Here is a 24861-nt window from a genome sequence, read left to right as displayed (position 1 = left end):
TACAATATTGTGGATTGATTGCAAACCACGCAAGTTGCGCGGCAACGCAGATGACAGTTTAGGAGAGCACAGAGCAGAGCGTTAAGAACTTGGGCAGGAATAGGCGATTTCGGTGTAGATTAAGCCGACTGCACCAGCAGAATTCAAATCTCGCTGGGGATAGTAGGACAAGGATTGTTTCAAGCACGGAATGACTCACTTTGATGCCTTCCGTACGCTATGTAAACGTATTCAGTGTCACTTGTGCTTACAAATCAATGTGAAGTAGATCACTGTTCCTGTAAAGCGTGCTTTGTCTGTAGCATTGGCATGCTCAACCAAGAAGCCAACGTGCCCATATCACTTATTTTATTTTTTTTATGTTTCTTACGTGGTGTCATTACTAACATAGTACTAAATACTAGCCTTCCTTGCAGAAATTGCTTCGTCTAGGGCTTATATTCTTGAAAAAAAGAGGGGAAATGACTACATATCTACAAAGTGAATGATGATGAACGAGCTTGCTCCGTGATGATCATTCCATGATTCCTTCGTACATCCACTCGACCATCATACAAATACATGCCTTATCAGGAGAAGTGAAGCTTTACACCTAAACAATTCGGTATTATTATTATTATTAATATTAATATTATAATTATTATTAATATTATTACAGAGAAGGTTCTTTGAAGCGCCCACGTACCTCCTACTCCGAGAAAATCGACGAATTCGACCGGAAGTCACAAGCATCACTTGACCAGTTCTTATGCAAGAAGAGAGACGCGCGCATCGCGTTCCATTCTGACCCTGTCATTAGACAGATGTAGTTGCGCATTCTCAGCAGCCGTACGGACGCATCCCACCATTGCAAATGGCTAGCAGGCTGCGTACGTACGGCTGCTGCCGACGCGCAAGTAAATATGCCTGTTTGCTCTAGAGGGAGCGTGGCTACTACGGTGGAATAGATAGGCAAGGCTCGAGCATAAGGAGCAAGCTCCTAAAAGGAAAAGCACTATTTTGTTAAAAACTATTATATGTGTATAATACTTATTAGTCAGACGCACCTTACAAGACAACACGTTCCATGTAAAAGGAACAGAGCTTTGGCAAGCGAAAAGCTACGGGAAAAAAACTGACCGGTGTAAATCATTGTTCTCAATGGAATGAGCGTAACCGCAACTTGGCAACACTCTATCAGCGTAATGAAAACAAGCCAAATGTCTTTAGTATTTTTTTTAAACAAACAGCGTCGTTGAACAGGTGTTTTTTTTTTTCTAAAATGCGAAGGGGGTGGGGGAGAGGCGGCAACGTCATGGTCAGTGGTGGTGAGGAAAATATTGTAGGGAAGAGTGACGCTACAGTGGGCATACCTTCAAGCGCTATCTAATGGGTCTGTCGCAACTATGCATTGATCGCGGACACCGCTCCGGCTCCAAGCCCCTAACTTGAGCAGTGGTTCAGCTTCCGGTCGACTAACACACCAGTGTGCAGTAAACGCATTCATAAGGGGTGGAGAGAGCTACACCCTAACTAACGGCCAACCTTCAATGTCGTACCGTTCATTTAACCTTGTCTCAAGATGCGTCTTGAGACAACGTTGAAGGAGCAAAGGCCTCCTTCTCCGTCTGTCGTGTAGTCTGGTCAGCCTCGCCTGAAGGACCCCCTGCTTCCAACGGCACAAACAATAAAGATGTGGAAGGATTCGCTGTCGACGTATGAGAGAATACACATTTTGAATAAATAGAACAACATTCCGAAACTGACCCACGTCCTCTTTTTACGTTGATGAGACGAGCCTTTTGTATACTGACCACGAGACGAAGTTACTGACTCCGTCCATGTTCAAGGCGTATCTATCTATCTATCTATCTATCTATCTATCTATCTATCTATCTATCTATCTATCTATCTATCTATCTATCTATCTATCTATCTATCTATCTATCTATCTATCTATCTATCTATCTATCTATCTAATCTCTGTGTTACAGTCGCTGTCCATTGCGCCACAGTGGTTTATTGGAGCTTTAATTGATTGACATGTGAGGTTTAAATGTCCCAAAACCACAATATAATTATGAGAGACGCCACAGTGGAGGCCTCCGGAAATTTCGACTACCTGGGACACGGACCTACAGCATTTTTGCCTACATTTAAAATGGAGCCGACGCAGCCAGGATTTGATCCCGCGACCTGCGGGTCAGCAGCCAAGTAAGTACCTTAGCAACTAAAACACCATGGTGGGGCGGTTTATTGCAGCTTACGAAATCTCATGAGGAAAGGTCCAGAATTATTCGCTATAATCCAGCGTGATGATACATAGAATCACTTATGGAAGCATATGCAGGCAATAGCTTTTACTGCGTATTTCCCATCATCTCAGAAAAACAACCTGGCAATATGAACCCAGCAAGCCTTCGAAATATCACAAAATTTTTATCGAGGTCACTCGCAAGTTATCGCGCACGTTGAATGGCCATTGGATATCTACTGCCGATTGTCTGCAGTGAGGCCTCAGGGGGCACCTACAGTAGATGCGCATGACCCAGACGTCTTCGGCCACCGCGCCGGGCAGCAGCGGGTTTTGGGCCCGGCACATGAGCTGGAGGCCATTGTCGGCGCTCGTTGGCGTGAAGTTGACAACCGAGGTGGTGACGTTGCCGTCCGCCGACACGTGGTTGAAGGTCTGGTTGAGTTGGACGCCGTTTCGCCACCAGCTGATGTTTGCTGGTGGCCGGGAACCCATCGCTTCGCACACGATCTCTACCGGGATTCCGGCTGACAGAGGCGTGTCGCCACGGCGCACCACAGCATCCAGAGGGCGCACTGCAAGTGTGATACAGGGCACAGGTACTTTGACACGAGTGAGAATTGATGCGAGGTATGCCGACAGCTCCACCTCTAATCAAGACTCGCGTCTGCTGTTAGTATACGGCAAGCTACGCACACCACGGCCACCTCACAGAAGCCGTAGGAAGTCACCGCTACTACAGGTTCTAAAGACCTTCAATTCTGAACTGTGGGATTTTTTAGAGTTCATCGAAACTAAGGGCACTGAACTTAGGGACGCTCACCTGGCACTAAAAGCACTAACCTGTCAAACAAACGCTTTGTCACTTTCAATACATTTCGGAACATAAATATAAGCACGTTTTTGTGCTCACACATATAAAGTACAATTCCGCGATAAATAAAATATTGAGCTGCACGGCAAAACTGTCACTATACAAATTAGCAAACACGTGCTCGCACAAGTAAAATAGCGCCAACTCATTCAGAAATTTACCTGAATATTCACAGCTTCTAACGTATATAGTTGAACTACAGTGGGAGAAACAGCGTACAAGAAAAGCCTCGGTCAATAAGGTCTGCCACTCACAGATCATGTCAAGCTTGACAGATGAAGAAACGGTCGCCGATATGTTGTTGGACACCTGACAGGTGAATACCGACAGCAGGTCTGAACGCTCCAGCCTCGAGATGATTGCGTCGCTGCGTATGTTGCCACGAGTTGACGTGCGTGTCAGGTTGGTGATGACCTTGCCATTCCTGAACCACGTGATGGATGGACTCGGTTTTCCTGGAAGGACGCGTCAAAGCACCACAGTTGTGCTTGCAAAGAGCAAAAGTAGCGTCAGAAGCACACGCACGTGAAAAAAGGACCCTGGTGGCAGGCTCGGCCTTCCTGTTCATGCGAACCGTATAATATTGCTAGTTTCACTTCGTTTCTTTGCGCTTAAGGCTTCGAAGCAATAGTGCCACGAAGTTATGCATGCATTTTGTACATGCGCGAACGAGTACAAGAACAGATGAATAAATGCGTGTTGCTCAGTTGAAATAACGTGAAGAAAAGTGATTAAATTAAAGGAATACCCGAAAGCTTAGAGTATGTTGACTTGTCTTATTAATTTCTTATGAAGTATTTCTCAGCGAGCACACAAGAAACAAGAATGTGAGGAAACAAAACTAACAAGCGCTGGATCATGACTGGGTTTATTGGCGAAAACAAGGTGTACATGTACAGTACATTACATAAACCAAGGCTACCTCACTGGGACATGCGCAAGATAATGAGAAATTTCCCAAACAATATTACAGACATTGGAGAGAAAAATGTATGTCGACAACATGCAGCAGAAAAGGTCAAGTAGCAGGCAATTTTTTTTGTCAGTGAGTACCATCGATCGCTGTAGTGTGTGCGCTGAGAAAATTTTATAATGAATTCCAATAAACTTCCAGTTTTTCATAGTTTTACATTGCTTTAATAAATGAAATAATAAAGAAACAAATTAATCACGCAAATAGAAGACGATGTTTCAAAGAAGCTGTCTGTAAATACGTGTTCGAAAAAGTTGGGCAACATACGTTAACAAATTGGCCCTGCCTTTCAAATAATTTTTCGCTAATGGAGTGAGCAATCGCGCGTTTAATCGCAGTTTAATTTTTCAACAGAATAGTTGTAATTGATTATTGCTTTTGCTCTGTTACAAGGCTTGTTTAACCTTAGAAACACATGAAAGTAATAATCTATTGAAGCAGTAACTGCATTTGTGATAGTTTCATTTGTTCGAACACATGCTGAACACAAACACCCAATTTCAATCTGCGCTAAGATAACACGTGCTTGCTAAAACTATTCACGCATTTTTATGCGGCGAATACTGCGCGACCGACAACAGAAAATTTCTAAATAATTAGCTGGCTATAGTGACACTTTGGGTCATAAGTGCGTTCATTTATACGAGCCTTGAAAAGCAGTAAACGTGACGTTATAGGTTGCTTCTACGAGAAATTCTGAGTGATGGACAAATTTGCCGATTGACTGCTACACTTTCTGCATGACGCGAACTTGGAAGTTGCTTTAGTGTGTTTAGTTTGTTCATCATAGGGCTTGCGGTAAAATCTACGAACGCCTGTCAATAAAAGGAAAGTAGCAACTAATACCCCTGTCAGACGGCCACCACCAAACTCCGTTGAACACCGTCAACGTAAATCTCCCCTAGGGGGTTCGACGGAGAAGGAGTTGTGGTAGTGTCACACGGCAATGACAAGGTTGTAACAGTTGTCGCGAGGGGGCTCAGCTGGCGCTGTTTGATTTTCGGAAAAGTATTCTAATTTGATCCCTATTGATTTTTCGTGAATCCTCGTTATGCAGTTTTTACAAAAAAGCAGTATAAAGTAGGTATGCGACTAACAAATCATTAAAAATAATTTCAAATAAAAACGCATTTGCTAAATGTAGCAATGCTGCTAGTGACGCTGGCCACATTGTGCTTTTAGTTGTTTTGTTGCACTCCGTGTTTTGTTGCCTGTGTACATGCCCGGTACGAAAGTTCTTATGCTTCCTTGCCTCGTGAGCGCACATTTTGTGTTCTTCAGTTAAGAGTGACACAGCGGACGACGTGAGGAAGTGGTGCGATATTGCGCTGGTAATTACGTTGATCAGCTGGCGCCGGCCAGCCCGACTCGCGAGGCACGGTTTGTAGGGCATCGGTGTTGAGAGTAAGTGAACTCTGGCGGGCGTAAATATTGTAAACAAACACGCGTTTTGAATGAGTACTACAACGAAAGAACGTTTAATATTGCTAAAATGTATTATTCTTTCACTGCGGTCACTTAGTGCTCGGAATTTTTCTCTGACCTCTAGACTGCTGTGGACGAGAGTACCTCGTTTCGCTGCGAAGGGAGATCGTTGAACGTCCTTTGCGAAATACTCCGTTCACCTTCGTTTGCGTAAGGGTGGCCGTGTGACACCAACCACATCTTCGTTGTCGTAAAGACGAGGAAGTTAAACGGTCTTCACGGGTGCCCGTGTGACAGGGGTATAAGAAACAATGCACACTATAAAAAAAGATGAAAAAAAACGTTATCTCTATTTTCACTTGTGGTGACAATTGCTACACGTTCTGATCATAAATATTTGGAATAACTGCACGGTAATTTCCAGACATTTACCATGAGCTTGTCTGATAATTGATAGAGTATACTTTGTCTTTTTAGTTCACGACTCGTTTCTCTAAGGCACGGAGATTGTAAAACTTTAGGATTAAATCATCTGATTTGTTCGTTTTGTGTATTCTATTTTTGAGTCTTCTTGCTTGTGAGAAGCCAAGGATTCTCTTTCTTTTTTTTTTCACCCTACAGATGATGCAGCCAAATTTAGGGGGAGAGTCAAGACACTGAAAATAACAATAAAGAAAAGAAGAGACCTGCATTACACAATACACGATACAGAGAAGCCGAGGAACAGAAACCATGTTAAATGTAAAAGAAAAAAAGGTAGATATTTGAGGTCCACATTCAAGAGCAGAACGCGATAACCTAATCTTTCTCTCTTCGCATCGCCTTCTCAATTGTTAGCCGCGCTTTGCTTTCTTGCGGACACCTAAACCATGACGGAGGGGCATGGTTTAGGTGTCCGCAGGGACGGGAATGAATGTCTATCTGAGTAACATTGGTTGTTTCAAACTATTTTAGATTGCCTAGCTAAAGTGAAATTGCGAAGTGCTCACAACGCCATAACTCGTGCTTCTGCGAATCAGTGAAGACTTGTGAAGTAACCACAACTCGTTGGCGAGGTAACATCTGAACCTGCGCAACTGCTCTCTTTGTTGATGTTTTTGCTGATGAAGATGATGTATACGCCTGACTGCTTTGTAATGGCTGGGATTTCAACACTCTTTTACCATTAAATTTACTTCTGTCTCTCTCAAATTGTCGCTAACGGAGAACGCTGATTTCTCTCTTACAGTAAAGGACACCAACTCCACAATTTCTGCGAAACAAAATATTCAACGCTATCATGGTAAAGAAGCAAGAATAAAATTACTCTAAAAGAACCATTCAACGGCAGGTATTAATCACAAGAATAATTAGGCGATCTTCCGTTTCACGTTTACGATGAAAATTGGGGGGGGGGGGGGGGGGTTGTTGGACGCAGTCATGTCACAAATTTATTCCGCTATCTGGTCAGGCGGAACAGGTTCCACCTGTCGTCATGTGCAGTATAGCCTGAAGTGCCTGAATATGTTGAATGGTGTCTTCATTGCATTTAAAACACTTGGCTTGCTTGTGCACTAGCTTGACGGAGAACATCGAAGTTGCTTGATGTGCTGAAAATTACTAAATTTATATAAATAAAAAGCTGTGGTGCGTACTGGAAAATTATTTAAAAACAAGAAAGACGCAATAGGTTTACATTACTAAGATATTTTACAGTTGTTTAATGCTTGTATACGTAGACAGAAAAAAAATATAGCATATCTATGGAGTTAATGATTATGAGTGAAGTGAAGCGTCCGTATGTGTCTACATTGGTTCGTCCATCAGTGCTTCCGTCCGTCCGTCCATCTATGCTTCCGTCCGTCTGTCCATCTGTACTTCCATCCATTCATGCTTCCGTCCGTCTGTTCATCTGTGCTTCCGTCCATCCATGCTTCCATCCGTCTGTCCGTGCTTCCGTCCATACATCCGTCCATGCTTCCATCCGTCCATGCATCCATACATCTGTCCGTCCGTGCATTTATCCGTCCATGCATCTGTCCATCCGTTCATCCATGCCTCTATCCGTCCGTGGATGCTGCCGTTCGTCTGTCCGTGCTTCCGTTTATCTGTCTGTCCAGACGTCCATCTGTCTGTCCATGCTTGCGCTCGTCTGTCCGCCCGTGCTTACGTCCATCTGACTCCGTCTGTCTGTCTTTTGGTCTGTCCATCCGTCCGTCTATCCGTTTGTCTGTGTACGTTCTTCATCTGTCTGTCTGTATGTATGTCCATGCATCCGTTCATTTGCCTGTCCGTCTGTCTGTCCATCCGTCTGTCGTCTGTCTGTACGTCCGTCTGTACGTATGTCTGTCCGTCAGTTCATCTAATCAACACTCCAAGTACCACCATCACACTAGTTTTCATCATATATTCATCACGTACAAGTACCGCCATACAGCGGACATTCCAAGAACTGAAACTAGAGGGGGCTACTATGTACAGGAGACGCACGACCGATGCCTTAAGGAGCTTCGCCCCTAAAAAAAGCTATTGATGCTGGGAACGCTGGAGTCAGACCCACACACATACACCGCAAAACCTAGTTACATAATTCCATGAGAGATTGCTTAATTATCCTGGTATAAGTAGTACATGTCACATTCTACAGCTGTCAGGCGCAGAGTGAGTCAGTAATGCGAACGCCCACAACGCGCCTTGTCTGTCGTGCCTGGGAATTGAGCGAGTATTGTCCACAACGCGCCTTGTCTGTCGTGCCTAGCAATACAGCGAGTAATGTGCCCCCATAAGCTAGTGCCATTTAAAGAGCCAGCCAAGCGAAACAAAAGGGCTCGCTGCGCGAAGAAGGGGGAAACACACGCGCACAAAAGAACACATTGGACAAGCACCTTAAGCCGCGAGGTCTTGTTCTTTGTGTCGCGCATATCTTCACGATTACTTTGTGCTCATTGAGAAATGAAGATAGAGTCAGTATAGAGCTGTCTGCTTGAATTGACAGCGCGGTGATTAAGGAATTGAACGGGAGCGCACGGGGCTTCTAAGACAGCGGCGGTGCATGTAGATTAGCAGCGACGTTGCGCGTCCGTAGCAAGGCGCGAGAAAAAAAAGTGAAGGAGGGCTGTCTGTTCGTTAAATCCGGTGAAGCCAGTGAGCTAAATGCTTCCGAAGTGCTCTTCAAAGCTTTGCAGGCGAGTCAGAGGCCATGAGCAGCGTGCAGAGCGGGGATAAAGAGCGCCGGGGGAGGTGCGAGAAAGGGAGCTGATGTGCTCGATCGATGAATGCGTACATGAACAATCGGGTCGCCTATTAGAGGCGCACCAAAGGGCATCCGGCGGACACAAAGCAGAGAGATAACAACAGGAGCGGAAAGCTAAGAGGCTGTTGCGGCTATAACACAAGTCGTTCATTTTTCTTCTACGTGCTTCCACCCTATTCCCAATAGCCTAGCGTATAATTGAACAACTACACGTAGGCGGGTCACGATCGGCTTCCAAGAATAAAAAAGAAGAGCCGGGGGGGGGGGGGGGGACAAAACGCGAAAGCCGAAGGGGGAGACGTCCCTGCCATAAATCCCGGCCTCTGTTTTCCTTGGAGCTTCGGCGCCGCATTCGGTCAGCTTAGTTCCGTATTGGGACTCCGCCACCACTTGTTTCTTCTCTGCCCTTTTTTTTTATTTTTCCGCCACTGACTTGGACCGGCCGACGTATTTTTCCGACCATTTCAGTCGCTTAATTTGTTGAAACCCTGAGCCGTGATCCCGAGATTTCGCAGACTCCGCGGAAAAAGAAAAGAGAAGGGTTTCGGTCCCTTTCTTTTATTCGAGAGTAAATGTGTTCCACCGCTCGCAGTTTTTATTTGATGCTTTGAAAACAGTTAGACAACCTCTTTATTTTCTCGCTACATGGTATAGAAAAAGCGCGCCGGCGTATTTGCTTTTCCTTTTGCCAGATCCCGAAAGAGAAAGAGCACGGGAATTGAACGCTTTTTGTGTAAGACACGGCGCACACTGCCCATAACTTTTCGAGCGCTACACGCCGAGCCCACTGTCTTCCTTTCTCCCGTCATTTATTTTCTTCACCATTTCGCCCCCATTTTTCTCTATGAGTGGGCCAACCTGCCAGCTTATTAATCGGCTCACCGCCTGCGATTTCGTTAAAAACAAGCTATGAAGCGCGAATATAACGAATTTTTTTACAGCTTGAGGCTTGGTAGATTACCACTTTTGAAAACTGAGGCGCAATATTCAGACTAACACTGCATCCATTTCCTGAAACAAATCCTTATTTTGATAGTCTTGAGCTCACGTGAAACGTTGACTACACCTATAACATATTTCGCTCTCTGTAGATAACAAAGCAGTAAAGGCGGTCAGTTGTGTCTCCTTCAAAGTAAAGTCATCAAGTAAATGTTGTGCAGAAATAATGGCTAATCGATCTTGAAGAAATATTTGACCTGAGAATTACGAGCATTGTTAACGTACCCTATTCTGGTAACTACAGTTATGTGTAACGTAATGAACCCATAATTTTTTTCTTATCAAGCACAACTTTTGGAAGCTTCCAGAGCTGATAATGACGTCTAGACAGTTGGTGAGAAAAAAAAGACGAGTTAGAACTCTGTTTAAGAGGAAAACCAAGCGACGTAGCAATGATTGCTTTTGCCGCCGTCCGCAGCTTGCCAGCGAAACTGTATACGAGTGAAGGCTGTAGGCAGCATGAGATGAAGCCTTTGCGATGCCCTTTGTGTTGCGCACTTTTACGATTGATAATCTAGTCACTGATGGCGAACTGCGTGTACATACGGTCTGCGAGAATGGCAGCAGAGAATCTTGTTGCAGCAGCCAGCCAGTTTATAGGGGCGGATTGCTGTGGTGAGCCCGCGTAAGTCTCCACTGAACATGCAGAAAACAAGGACTCCACTGAAACACGAAAGTGCGATAACTGCATTGGGCTATATATTTCCTCCTCCTGATTTTGTCGTAGTTTCCCGAGCTGTGTTAGCATCGACCTATACCAGGTAAGAGTAGGGGTACCAACTGCAGGCACGTATATATTGAAACGCAGACAAATAAATAAATGATGCATACGAAGATTGCTGCAGCCTGCGAGCAATATAAAAACCCACAGTGAGCGACAACGTCTCTCAACGCTTACTCTGTCTCTCTGGCGGCACATTCCTAGCAGATTAAAGACACACATTTTGTTGACCACGGGGTCCAACTAACGCGAGTCTTCCACATTATGCACTCACAATCATGTGTTACTGGCCCCTGCTTTTATATTTTCACGCCACTTGAGAAAACTACTGCACAACCTTCGAGTTATCCCTCCATACATTTATTACAAACAGAGTTTCTGCCGTCTAACGGAACAGTTCCTATTCACTTAGGGTTACTCTCGTTACATATTGAGAGAGGAGCGGCGAGCTGCGGACAGTGTTTAAGCATATATAACATCGCTGAGAGCTAGCGCGTGCTGTTATTATCACCTAGCGACACGTCTTACCAGAGTTTTTTTGTCAATATTGAGTGATCAGTGTCCATCCTCAACACTCGACGGCTACATACACATTGATGGGGTCTCGCACTCACAGGCAACGTCTTTATACAAAACATGAAAGCGGCCAAGGCGGTATTCCAGTAGTGCAGAGGCGCAAGGTTGCCGCAAGGGGCAAGTAACCGACTGGAACTAGTTCTAAGGTTGCCACGAATGTTCTGAGAAAATACCTCACGGCAAGTATTTGGAAGAGTTACAATGAATTTCTTCTAGAATTACCTTAAGTTGATGTCATGCCGGTCCTCCTACTATTCTGGGCTCGAGGGCAAGCTCAACACCATGTATACGAATGCAACGCGAAGTGCATTTTGTGCAAAACCATTTCCTGCAAGCTCAAGCAGACAGATGGCTCAGCATTATTATTGAGGATGTCTCGCAGAGGAGTTAGTGAAGAAGAGTCGCCTTTTCAGCTTCCCTTCCGACCGAGTATGTTACAATTGTGCCTCGCTGGCTATGCCGAAACGCATTGTGAAGCAGTCGCTGCAAATAGTGCCATAAGGACAATTCAAATGGCAAGCAGCGACTTTTCACTGTGCTCATCTTGGGCATTCGCTGGTATTTAACCAATTTTCAACTGCTGAAGACAAGCTTATTACAGGGAAGACTAAAGAAAACGGCAAAAAAGTAAAAGAAAAGTTATCACAGCAAAAAAAAGAGCTTTTCTTCATGACAACCCGCCCTAACTAAGTTCAAAAGCAGTAACTATCAGAACCTACCACACCTGTTGCAAAAGGCCTTTGTAGTTAAAATGCGTTAACAAAAAAACCACGTGTTTTGCCACGAGCATTGTAAAACTAGGAAAGAAAAAAACAATTCATTCGTGCACTTCCTCTTTTTTTGTGGCGCGATTGTATTCTCGTTTATAAATTTAATTTCACTTTTATACTATTTATAACAGTGTTCGTAATTCACATCTTTGCTTCCGTATTTATAATGACTGTAAACAGCGTAGTTTCAACTTATATGTCCAGAAGTCTGCCCTGCAATGCCTAGAAAGTATAAAACGCGCGGCTAATAATTTTGTGTTCTTTGTTGTCCCATTAAGTGACTTTCACTCAATAACTTCATGCCACCTATGCATATTTGCTATACCAATCTGATGGGTATTTTCTGTACATTCCGCTTTATTTCCCGCTGCGGCACACTGCGCTTTCTTTCTAAAAAGGTGAAAGTTACGATGAGAAGGTCTGAATGCATTGTTTACATGATCCTTCAAGATATGGTGGCGTGGCGTCTCTCATAATCATATGGTAGTTTTGGGACGTTAAACCCCACAAATCAATCAAGATATGTTGCGTGTGTTGTCGTAAGTGAACAACGAACACATAGCGATAAAATATCTGTACGTTCACATCAAAGTGTGATTGTCAGTACTATATAAAAGTATTATTTATCATCCTTTTACTACCGTAAGTACAGGCGAACTTTAATTCATTTTCATGTTTCTCTTGTCCCACCACTTGTTAAAATGTTGAAACATTTTCAAAATTATGCTGCTCATCGTCAGATGCAGTACGAATGTGACAGGCAACTATAAGACCGCCCTAGACAATGGCAGTTGTGGAAGATTGCGGGGAACCATCACGTGAATGTCATATATGGCCCTTGAAATATTGCCACGTTCGTTTCTCAAGCTTTGTTATCGCCCCGTTACACTATGTTCAGCGCAAACCGCACCTACGATGTTTTAGAAGCTTCGAGGCTGTAGTAGATTGTTTTGTTAAGATTATGCCCATCTCGTGAACATTACAGATTTTTCTGGAACCTTCGTCACCGCTAGCGATAACGCTTGAATATTCGATGGCAAGAGTATAAATGCCGACACGCTTCGCCGCTTGTCAGTTGATCAACGGCCAACACTCTGTTCGCCGCTATCAGTGCCAGTGTCTCGCTGTAATCTTACTTTCTTTTTAGGTGGTCACAGGTTCAGCCGAATAAATATATTATTTTTTATAGTACTGTCTGCTCCCCTTCGTCGACGTCACAACCCCGTGGCAATATATTATATGCGGCCATATGTGAGTACCTATATCAGCGTACAAGTTTACCGTTTGTCATGCGGGTCTAATATAGGGCCCCATTTGGCGCAGTGTCCATATACGTCATCAAATATGCCATATATGAGAAGTTTGCACCATATATGACATCAATTAGAGCCATATTTGGTGGGGCACGGGCATATGTGTATTCAGCTACACTGCTTCCAACGGATTTCACTGCGTTTCACCTCCATCAAATTGGGGGCCATGGCAGCCAAAGAACAAGGATGCTTACTACGTGCATTGAAACTTGGAGTTTTTCCATGTGTGGGTCAGAGTACCACACCACGCTACTAGTAAATTGCGCGTCTATTCGCGAAATTCATTATTTGATTTTCACACTCACCTCCTGGTGTCTCACAAGTGAGTCGTAGCTCATCGTCTTCGTAGTAAGGTCCGACTATATCCTTCTTAGTTCTTCCTTTAGCGTCCCGGATAATTGGAGGCTTCAGTGGCCCTGCACAAGAGTGAACAAAAAAGAAATAAAATGTTCACTAGAACCCACGCAAAAGAAACTAATTTATAATTAGCGAGGTTAGCCAAATCATGAATCTGTTACTTGCGACACGAGTCGTGATAATTCAATTCTCCTCTACAGCAGCCACAACTCTATAACGGCCCATTTAAATGTCAAATTTACATGAATTTATTGGAAGCTGGAAGGCAAACATACAATGCAAATTTGGCAAGTTATTTTTGCCATTGGCTACCAATATTTCTCAGTGTAAGCCAACATAGCGGTAACATACCACTTCTTTTATGCTTTTTAACACTACTTTATTTAATCTCGCTCCCGCGCCATCTGTTGTTCTGTCTTGACGAAAAAAAGCTTGACACACCAGCCTCTGCATTCGAAGCGTACGGAGTGGTATACAGCACGCTCCACAGTCCCATTTCGATGGCGCTGAAAGTTCATATTTATGCTATGATAGTACACGTGGGTCATGTTAAGCTGCGGCTCGCCGCATTCGCCAATAAGTCCGAACTTTTTCTCCTTATAGGCCATTTACCTAAGAAGCAAAGGCGACGAAAAAAACATTTCTCCGTTCCCGTTTTTTGCGCTAGAGGGAAGCGGTGCACCGAGAGCAGGACGCATAAGCGTGTCTCTCGGAAGAAAACGTGCCTTTGTGCTCTTTCTCACGTCACTCAGTACAAGAAACCACTTGCCAGCACCATCTTTCCAGTGTTGTCCGTTACAGTGGGCATAAAACCCTCCACGAGTGCTTCGCAAGACCAAATTCCCTTGTTACCAGCCGTGACCAAGCAAACCGAAGATCAGATTTCACCAAATCTTTTCTTAGAAATGTATTTGTTGATTGAGCAGCAGCCACGTGCTGAAAGAAGTTGCTTTGAGGTCCAGGTCTGAATTTTTGTATTTTCTTTGAGCAACAGTGACAAGACGTGAGCTTACAAATAGGCTCCGACCTTGTGATTTTAACATTCGTCTGTGAAATCGGAACACTTCGACAGAAGAGCTTTGTTCTTATTTAGGTGACCAGGAGCAATATTTTTATTATTTTGAATGTCTGCTTTCGATTCCGCAGTTCATAGGTGGCTGGTAAAATACAAGTGGCGTTAAAATTTAACGATGCACGTGCACTAATATCACAATGTAGGTTACCTGTGCTCTGGTGACTGCGAAACCCTAATGCAATGCATTCAACAGCAGCGAATTTTAGATGCGAAGATTTTATGGTTCAATTCAATCCAGTGTACCTGTGGCGTGACTGCCCTTATTACCCATCTCCTACCCTCTCTCTCCTCCCCTACGCTCCCTTTCACTCCCCTCACAACGCCAATGCGGGCAGCGTCCCATGGTCTACACTCGCTCCCCCTTCTCTCTCTTCTAGACATCCCTCCCCGGTGCATTTACACATCCAGTGTGCCTTCGCAACCTCACCTCTTTCTCTTCTAAACTCCCCACTCTCTCACCTCAAAACACCGGCGTCGACAGCGTCTGTTACCAAGTTTCTCGATTGAAAAAGGTGGCTGCTCATGCTACACAACCGTTCACTGGCCACCCCATATATATAGGCACTGTATTTCGACCTCCAAGGTAGTACCAGTGGAATAGTTCTCCTGTGCTTTATTGAACAATAAAAATTCGCAGTGAGCGCGGTAACTAAAAGCAGACTGCGTGTCTATGTGTCCAATTGGCGTCTTGTGTCTCTTAATGACCATTACAAACGATTGACATGTTCCAGTAGGAAACACCGGTCCATCACTGCGCGCTTTGTGCCTCCCCAGGTCTCTCTCCTGCTCAACTCCGCAATGAGTGCCAGCGTCAACAGCGTCGACAGTGTAAGCCTTACCGTCTGCTGTTTTGCATCTACACATGATTTACTTTAGCGGGAAATGGTGTCATTTTTAATCGCGCAATTACTGCGTTTATTATCGCACTGACTTTAGATGTCTGTTCGAAGAGGCCATCGTCTTAGTTATTATCTTCATGATGGCTGTTACATCGAGCCAACTATTTGTGTTCTGACGAGGAAATAGAGTGAACTCTCACGTGAGTCAACTTGAAGGCACGGAGAAACAAATAGACCTCTCCCTGTTTGTAAACAGTGTGACGTCACTGTGTGTACCCCACCCACCACACCCTCCCTCAGAGCAGGTGCTGGTTGGCAAGAAAGTTCCGCCAGCGGCATCTTTCTGCATAGCACAGCTGCGTGTCAGCAATCTTTCGACAGAAACTTCTGCATTGCTATGTTCTAATATCACAACTTTTAAAAGAAGGTGGTAGCCGAAGGGTCACTGCTCATACAATGTGGAAATTGGCTCATTGTAGGTGGATGGATAGAAAAACTTTAATTTAAAGTACTGAGAGACGGAACTATAGCACGCAGTGGGCTTCACCCACGTACATGACACCCATAAAAAACCTTATTTTTTTTTTCGAAAGCGAACGTTTTTGAAAGCACACAGTGAATGCACTTTGAGAAATATTTGTAGAACATGGATGTAGCTTATTCAATATCCATCGTGGCATGCAATGCAGTTTAAAACGAGGCACAGCATTGGCGGCAGCGAGGTTATGAGCTGCTGTGCGCGACGTCACGAATAAGATTCTCATTCAATGCGAAAAAGTCTTATCAGGGATCAATGAAAAAAAAAGAAACACTTCTTGCTGTGTGTTAGGCGGACGTTAACAGATTCTCGTGAATATTAAAGTGACATTCTGCCACAGCGTTTCTCAATAACCCAGTCAAAATTCATGTGATGAAACCTGACAAGTAAATTATATATGATATTATATGGCACAGTTACTTTGCTGCAGTTACACCTATAACGTGTTTTCGTACCAATATTGCTCCTTTAGGCCTGATACACCAATTTATAATGCGCATTGTCACTTCATAAGTATCGAGCCGTAAAAGTACAAAGTAGATAAGAAACGAAAATCTCCACTGTTTTCATTAACACGTATCAGCTATCTGATAATATGAGTTATAGCCGTGGTGACGCGTATATGCAGATTCGACAACGCTATAAATAAATGCCGCATACGAGATGTACCCACTCGCAGATGATCGCGTGAAATGCATTTTTACCTTCAGTAAAATGTCACATCGTGAAGTTCCGTCGACAACCGGTTACTGCAACCGGCCCACAACGAGTACCAGCGTTTTCGCACCGGACGCATCACGTTATTCACACTGCACACACCACGCAAATATTCCCAGTTTCACCGTCCGTAAAGGTGAACTAATATTGTCGATGCCTTTCAACGCACACTACACGCCGCAGTCAATACTGGGTGATTCCACGAGGGGTCGACACGGGTACAAAAGTTGATAGTTTAGATGTTATTGAGTATTTTATATTTCGTGCACCTCTCACCAGGTAGCCCGAAGGTCAACTTCGTTTTATGATTAACGGCATAACTTACGAGAGAAAACATATCAAACTTCACAGACACGGAGGCACCAATTTCGTCACCTGTCATTTTCGAAAGTTGCAGATGCTATAGAAAGACGAATATTTTTGTTTCAAAGAATATATTTCTCACCTGAAATGTATGTCTAATGAAAAATGAATTTAATGGTTTCCAGTTTGTAGACCTTAAAAATAGCTTTTAAAAATGTCTAATTTTGCGACAGTTTAAAATAGGTTACGTATTCCCCCCTTTTTTTTTCTCCGAAAGTAATGCAAGCAGCGTTTTCAAACTTGACACGTTTTCAGGATATAGTGTGTTCATTAGGTACATAAATTATTGCAGCCGTAGGGCAAATGAATGTTTTTATATATTGCCTCAAAATTCTCATACTGGCAAAAGTGTGTTCTACCTAAATTTGAATAATAAAAAACCCCATTTTCGATTTTTTCTAAAGTCTCGTAAATAGACAACCGAAGACCATCATACAGTAATATAGAAAAACATGTTGCATTATTTTGTTTTTAGCGACAATATTCATGGTACAAATCACAGCTTTTCGAGAATGCGCTGATAAATTGGAAATCTAGAAATCAGAACAGAAAAGCGGCAATAAGCTTCAAACGCGAGTAAACGTGACCGTTTTTGGTGAAAAAAGGCTGTTTTAGCAGATAGGAGTAACTATTTTGAACACAGTATTCTACAGTATCTGAATTCACTCTCATACGTAGAGCACTGAGACTTCTAATATGTGGTGCCTCTCCATTACTGGCACACAGATGGAGCTGCTGTGACTGCCATGTGTTTGCAACACGTTGGGTAAGAGAATGAAATGCTGAATGAGTTCATAAACAATTCATAACAAATTTTTATCATTTGGGGCACGAAGACTGCCGCATTAGACTGAAGAACACGCTTTAGGGCAAGTCGTCATTCGTCGTCTGCTCTACAGTTGAATTGCTGTGCGCCGCATCTCGAAGGCAATGCTTTAGATCTTATGGTTCAAAGTAGGGGCAAAGATTACGCCTCCCGTAATTTTATCGACAAAAACATTGTGAAATTCAATTTAACGTACTATACTTCAGTTTTGCATTCGCACTGTGGATAATTGTGCGCAAGTATCCACAGTGCAAGTGTCGACAAGTATCCACAGTGCAAGTATCCGCAAGTATCCACAGAAGCTATCGCTTCTAAGAGTGACGAATTTTCGACATGTTTATTACGAGTTGTAGCACCAGCGTACCCCCGAGACGGTTTTGTCATGAAAACTCGGGCTTCACGTATGGAACAACGTTTTGGAAACCTGGCTCCGCCATCACAACTTCTACGTTCTTCTTTACATTCCAAATGAACACTTCAAATGATTTCCAAGTGTGATGGTTCTGCGCAAGTACTGAAGCGCACACATGTCTCATTTTCATCAGCCATACGGCCGCTTTGTCTTGGTGAAGCTACATGCTGTTGCGACTTTGGGACCAGCAGGTCTTATTTTGGTAGGGGGTCCCCGTCGTAGGACCCATCGTCCAACAAGTCAGATGAGGCGCTTGTGGGATCGACAAATATTTATTTAGATGGTTAGGAAGAGAAGTGAGAGCTCGTTCAAGAACTGTATACCTAAAATTATACAAAATGTATTCCGCTTTAATAACACCATGTTGCAAACCCTGGACACACTGTCCGCATCGTCAGCCAACACGGCGCTCGATGGTCTCATTGCTCCACTCAGGAAGACGGGGAAAGCCACCACATAATGCACGTGAAGAGTGAACAGTGTACTAATTGTTGCCAAAATAAAGGTCCAAACACACTACACCAACACTTTGCACACGACACCATGATTTCGCGCACGGCCGAGGGTCCTAGCTGACCGGAGTTCCGAAAACTTTCCCGGAAAATATGGTGATGTTTGAAAAACCCAGCTCCCGGCACAAGTGCCAAGCTTGTCTGTGCCTCTCTGCGTTCGCGTAGAGCAATGTAGCAGCCTGGCAGAGAGAGAGATAAAGATGCAAGGAAAGACAGGGAGGTTAACCAGGCGCACATCCGGTTTGCTACCCTGCACTGGCGAAGGGATAAAGGGGAGAAAAGAGGTTGTAGAGAGATGAGAAGGTACACACAATCACGAGCACACTCGGGGAGCACACACAGTGTACAGGCGATTGCTCAGGTTCGTTTACTTTAGGTAAACTAGCAGTGCTTTAGTTGCTTTCTCCGCAACTGAGGCAGATGCCCAAGGTCCTAGTATCTTCTGCACACAAAATGGTCCGGGTTCAAGTTGATTCAAAACCATCCGGAGCTGGCATCGCTGTGTGTCGTAGCAAGCGCAGCTGCACAGGACGTGTTCGATGGTCTCTTCAGCTCCGCAGTAGTCGCATGTAGGAGTGTCTGCCATACCAATGCGAAAGGAGTACACCTTTGTAAATGCAACACCCAACCAAAGGCGGCATAACAGCGTCGCATCGGAGCGGTAAAGTTGTGATGGTAGCTTTAGCTTGAGCGAAGGATCCAGTTCATAAAATTGACACCTTTGGAAGCTGGTAGACGACCAGAACATGCGTGTGAGATCTCGAGCGAGCAGGTAAAGTTGTCTTGCTGCATCATTCCTTGATCGAGGAATCGGGACTACACGGGTTCCTTCATGGGCTGAGCGGGCTGCATCATCGGCTAATTGATTTCCGGTAATACCGATATGTCCAGGCAGCCATTGATATATAATATCATGCCCTTGTGCTTGAGCTTCATGATGGCAATGTCTTATGTCTTGTACCAATTGGTCATGACTCCTCCTACGCATGGCAGACTGCAAACTCTGAAGCGCTGCCTTCGAATCACAGAATATGACCCATTTTCCTGGACGTTCTTGAACGAGATATTGTAAAGCAGCCCTTATAGCAGCAAGCTCTGATGCCGTAGATGTAGTCATATGCGACAACTTAAACTTGATTGTCATTGCTGCAGCCGGAATTACAGCGGCACCTGATGAGCTGCTGGACGAGACGGACCCATCAGTGTATATCTGCGTTCGGTCTAAGTAAAACTCATGTAATAATAGCAGTGTTGCTTGCTTCAATGCTACTCTGGAGTGATTGCTTTTTTTTTTATTCCCGGAATTTTTAGACGCACTTGTGGCTGGTCGAGGCACCACAAAGGACATGCAATTCTCGCAGCTGGCGTATATCCTGATGGAATGCTGTTTAGGTGCTTGGCTATGACGTCTGAAAACGTAGCACGTGGTCTTCCGGAAGGTAGAAGGGCCAAGTGGTGGTCGGGGACACGGCTAGCATGTCGAATGTGCGCTCTGAGGCAATCCACAACTCTATATGTCCTGACCGGATGGTCTTTGGCAAGCATGATTGTGGCATAAGTAGAAGCGCATCGGGGCAGCCCTAGGCAGATACGCAGTGCCTGACCCTGCCAACTCTCCAATGAATGAGTATTCAATTTGCAAGTGTTAGTCAGTACCGGCAAGCTGTAGCGCAATAGACCCAGAAATAGGGCCGTGTACAGCTGTAGCATGGAGGCCACAGAAGTTCCCCATGCTTTCCCGCACATGAATTTCATTATATGCACAATAGATAGCAGTCTCTTCTTCAAGTATGCACAATGTGGGCTCCACGAAAGACTTCTGTCGATTATTATGCCCAGGAAACGATGCGTCCGTGCATATTTGACACTCTGTCCATTGATGTAAACAGGGTATAGCGTCATTGGTTTGCGTGTAAACGCCATCAACGCGCACTTCACAGTTGATATAGTTAGGCCTTGTTTCTGAAGGTAGGCTGTTGTGAGGGTTGGTGCCCGCTGTATTCGTGCACGCACCTGAGGGCGAGTAACTGCAGCACTCCAGAGGCAAATATCATCGGCGTATATGGATAGGCACACCGACTTTGGCAGAACCTTCACCAGACCAATGAGGGCAACATTGAACAATGTGGGGCTTAAAACACCTCCCTGAGGTACTCCGCAGTAGGTGTAATGTTCAGCAGTTGTACCCTCACATGTTTGCACAAAGAAACACCTGCCAGTTATATAATCTTTTATCCAATGAAATATTCATTCGTCCACCAATGCCCATTGCTGCGAGAGAAGTGAGGATGGCATCGTGAGCTACATTATCATATGCACCCTTCATGTCAAGAAAGAGTGCCACTGATATGCGCTTGCGACATTTTTCTTGTTCAACAAATGTCAATAAGTCAAGCACACAGTCGATGGAGGAGCGGCCCCGACGAAAGCCTGCCATGCAAGAAGGGTATTTGGTGTATCGTTCCAAGTACCACTCGAGACGAAATAGAACCATTCTTTCCATCACTTTTCCGAGACAGCTTGCGAGGGCAATAGGGCGATATGCTGTCAAGTCCAATGGTGATTTTCCAGATTTCAAAAGTGGTATTAATCGACTTATTTTCCATTCTCGGGGAACACTGCCGCTGAGCCAGGAGTTGTTGAAGCATGTTAAAAGTTCTTTTATGGCTTTTTGTCCAAGGTGTCCCAACGCACTATAAGTAATACCATCAGGACCTGGCGATGACATGCGCTTAGAAGCGACTAAAGCACCTTCCAGTTCTTCCATGGTGAATGGAATGTCCATTTCTGGTAATCGCGTCTCAGGAACGATCATGGCGTCAATGCTCTCGTTCATAATATTCCCGGCAACTCTCGTGCAAAATTCTTCAGCCACCTCGAGTTCTGTTTTTCCATGATGGAGTGCCAAAGCTTTAAAAGAATGCCGTTGTTGCGGAGAGGAGCGAAGACCATGAACTGTTCTCCAGATATATGACAGCGGTTTATGAGGGTCTAGAGATTCGCAGAATGCTTTCCAGCGTTCGCTCTCCAGCTTGTAAATGCGTCGTTGAATCTTTTTCTGGAGCCGCCTTGCTTCCCTCAGATCGTAAATTGATCTTGTGCGTCTGTATCGTCGTTCAGCACGCCTTCGTATAGCTCTTAATTTTTCCAGTTCGATGTAAAACTGTGTTATTTTAGACGAAAGTGGTAATTTACGTTTGGACGCTTGAATAGCTTCCGCTATGGTATTTTCCAGGCTGCAGGCGAGGCCTTCTTGGCAAGCGTCTTCAACACGCGATGTAAACATCGACCAGTCAGTGCCAATTACAACACCGGAAGATAATTTTTTTATGATACCATCGATCGTCACGTAGGTGGGTATGTGATCACTCCCATGAGTCTCAATATCGCAAAACAGTTTAACTTTGTGAGAGAAGCACTGTGACACCAATGTCAGGTCAAGGCAACTGCCATACGTGAGACCCCGCAGATACGTGGGGGTACCATTGTTCATAATGGAAAGGTCGTAATTGGAAGCGAATGTAACAATGTTCCGGCCCCTGGCATTCATCCTAGTGCTCCCCCAAAGCATGTGATGGGCGTTGAAGTCATCGGTGATGATCCAAGGCTCATCGGTCCTCATTAGGATGTCTTTTATTTTGTCGCAGTCAAATCGCGATGACGGAGATATATATCCACCAATAAGCGTGAACGAAACTACATTCTTCTTTACACGAAGACACACGTACTGATTGTCGTCATTTGAACTTATTGGGTGCGAAAGATAAGTCAAGTCTGTGCGAATGTAAACAATTACTTTGCTTCGTTCTTCGCAAGCGGCTGAACAAAAAGCTTCATAACCGGACAATATATAAGGCGTTGATACTTTTGGTTCACATATGACAAGTATAGGGAATTGATTGGCCCGGACAAATTGGCGAAAAACCGAGATACGGGACTTCATGCCTCTGGCATTCCACTGAAAAATCGACGCACTTTTAACTTCAGTGCGAAAGATGAGATTTTTTTGAGCCATTGTGCTTTTACGAAGTTAGCAAGAACTGGATTCAGTGCATCCAGTATTTGCAGTGCACTCTTAGCAGACGGAGATGGTATGCTGCTCAGTAGCGTGCGAATCGTGGCAATTATTGATTGCACGATTGCAGTCACTTGCCTGTCTTGGTTGGAAAGATCTCGAACCGGGATCGCGGACTGGCCGTCATGAAACTCCTTCGGTTCGCTTGATGCTGCTTCCCTTTGAAGTGCAGGCCACTCTGTCGCAGTTAGGGTATGCTGACTGGCTTTGCCCTTTACAGCCTTTCCCACGGCATGTGGTCTGGGAGGCAAAGGAGGTGGTACTGATGAGGAATCTGGAAAACGTGTCGAGGAGGTAGCGGGCGTCCTTGAAGACCGACGTCGACGTGAACGACGCCTTCTGACTTTAGCTGCGGCTTCTCGATGAGATGAGTGATTGCGCACCATCTCCTTCAAAATGGCAATTTCCTTCTGAATCCGCGGGCAGTCCTTCGATGTGGCTTCATGAGATCCATTGCAATTACAGCATTTCTTGACAGTTGCGACGCACTTATCCGCTTCATGGGGCTCGGCGCAGTGGTGGCATACCACCGAATTCTCACGGACGCTGCTCACATGTCCAAGTTTTATGCATTTACGGCACTGGAGAGGCTTTGGAATGAAAGGCCGCACAGCATGTCTGAAGTATCCCACCTTCACATGAGAGGGGAGTGATGTGCTCTTAAACGCAATCTTCACACAGCGAGACTTGCTTAGCCGGGTGACATCAACAATTGGAGTATCAGTTGTTGACTTGACAAGAAATTGTAAGTCATTATTGGAAATTGCCTCATCAATGTCGTAGATCACGCCGGTTACTACATCACATCCCAAGGGAACATGAGAGCGAACCTGGTTGCCGTCCAAGTCAGTTACACTGCGCAGAACGCCCAACGCACTTGCGTGCAAAACGTCCACAGCCAGTATATTCTTTCTGGCGTTCACTCTTATGTCCGTGATCTCATTTGGCACGAGCGTATCCAGAGACCTCGACACAGACTGTCTGTTAAGGCATTTCATGCTGACGGTAGGAAGTGCAGGCAGAAACAGGATGGTATAAGTGTTCGATTTTCGCGCTTCACTTACAGTTTGAATAGTTGAGGATCAGGATGTCCTCATGTTCCTCCTCTTTGCTTTGCGTCTCAGCACAGGTTGGAAACCGTCATCTGAAAAGTCTTCACTGCTGAGATAGTATGCATGAGTATCTTCACTGTCGCTGTCACTCGCTTGTCCCATCCGCATCCTCCAGCAGCCTGGCAGGCTTTTTGTAAAACATGCCACCCCATATAGCTGCTACTACGTAGAGGGGGGGATTAAGGAGTAGTCGACTAATCCCTCGTCGTTTATTAAAGTTACCTCTTGACAACTGCAAAATTTTAAAATTTCGCTCTTCTTAAAAGGTGCAGCTGCAATCGGTTTGATTTTAGCTGCCACTTCAACTAACAAATACCAAGCTGGCTCAGGTCTCTCCAAATGTACGGTGGCTTCGAAAATAACCCTGATGCCATGTTATTTGTTTGGAATGCATTTGTAGTTTGTAGGAAGACTACAATGACCTTTCCTGTCTTGTGAGTTTTTTTAGCGCTGAACTGGTCCAATGACAGCATTGTTCACGCTTGACAGAAAGTAAATCTGCCATTCTCTACTGCACCTTCTCGCTTGGAATGCGTCCAAAACTTATCGCCAGGTTTACAGTCGCCGAAATAATTTTAACCCTGACGACCGTCATAACATTGCAGAAACAATGTTGCACCACCACCAATAGATGCACTATTTAGGGGTTGCTCGCATCAGCTACGTCAGGGCTTCATAGTGCAAAACTTCATTGAACGTATCTAAAAAATGGGCCCAAGTTCACAAATAAAGTTCATTCTACTGATATATACATTATTTATAATTTGATTTACATAAATAATTTTGGCATAGAGTACTCAGGAAAATCACCCGGGATTTTTCGGAGGTTCGTTATTCTGAAAAATTTGCTAAACTGACGAACGCATAGGTGCGGGTTTACTGTATATATATATATATATATATATATATATGTGTGTGT

At 44.5% G+C, this 24861-nt stretch overlaps 1 protein-coding gene across 1 annotated transcript in view; it reads right to left on the bottom strand.

The window, feature by feature from the left end:
• Positions 1–24861, bottom strand: part of LOC119176786 (synaptogenesis protein syg-2) — a 253756-nt gene that overhangs the window by 113941 nt on the left and 114954 nt on the right. Inside the window, exons 3-5 of the mRNA XM_075876407.1 lie at positions 13422–13532; positions 3362–3562; positions 2512–2808 (exon numbers count right to left, since the gene is read on the bottom strand). Coding sequence (XP_075732522.1) covers positions 2512–2808; positions 3362–3562; positions 13422–13532 — 609 coding nt within the window. The remainder of the gene's footprint in view (positions 1–2511; positions 2809–3361; positions 3563–13421; positions 13533–24861) is intronic.

Source organism: Rhipicephalus microplus, chromosome X, assembly GCF_043290135.1.
Source record: "Rhipicephalus microplus isolate Deutch F79 chromosome X, USDA_Rmic, whole genome shotgun sequence".
Lineage (NCBI taxonomy): Eukaryota > Metazoa > Arthropoda > Arachnida > Ixodida > Ixodidae > Rhipicephalus > Rhipicephalus microplus.
This window is presented reverse-complemented; position numbering and strand designations above follow the sequence as displayed.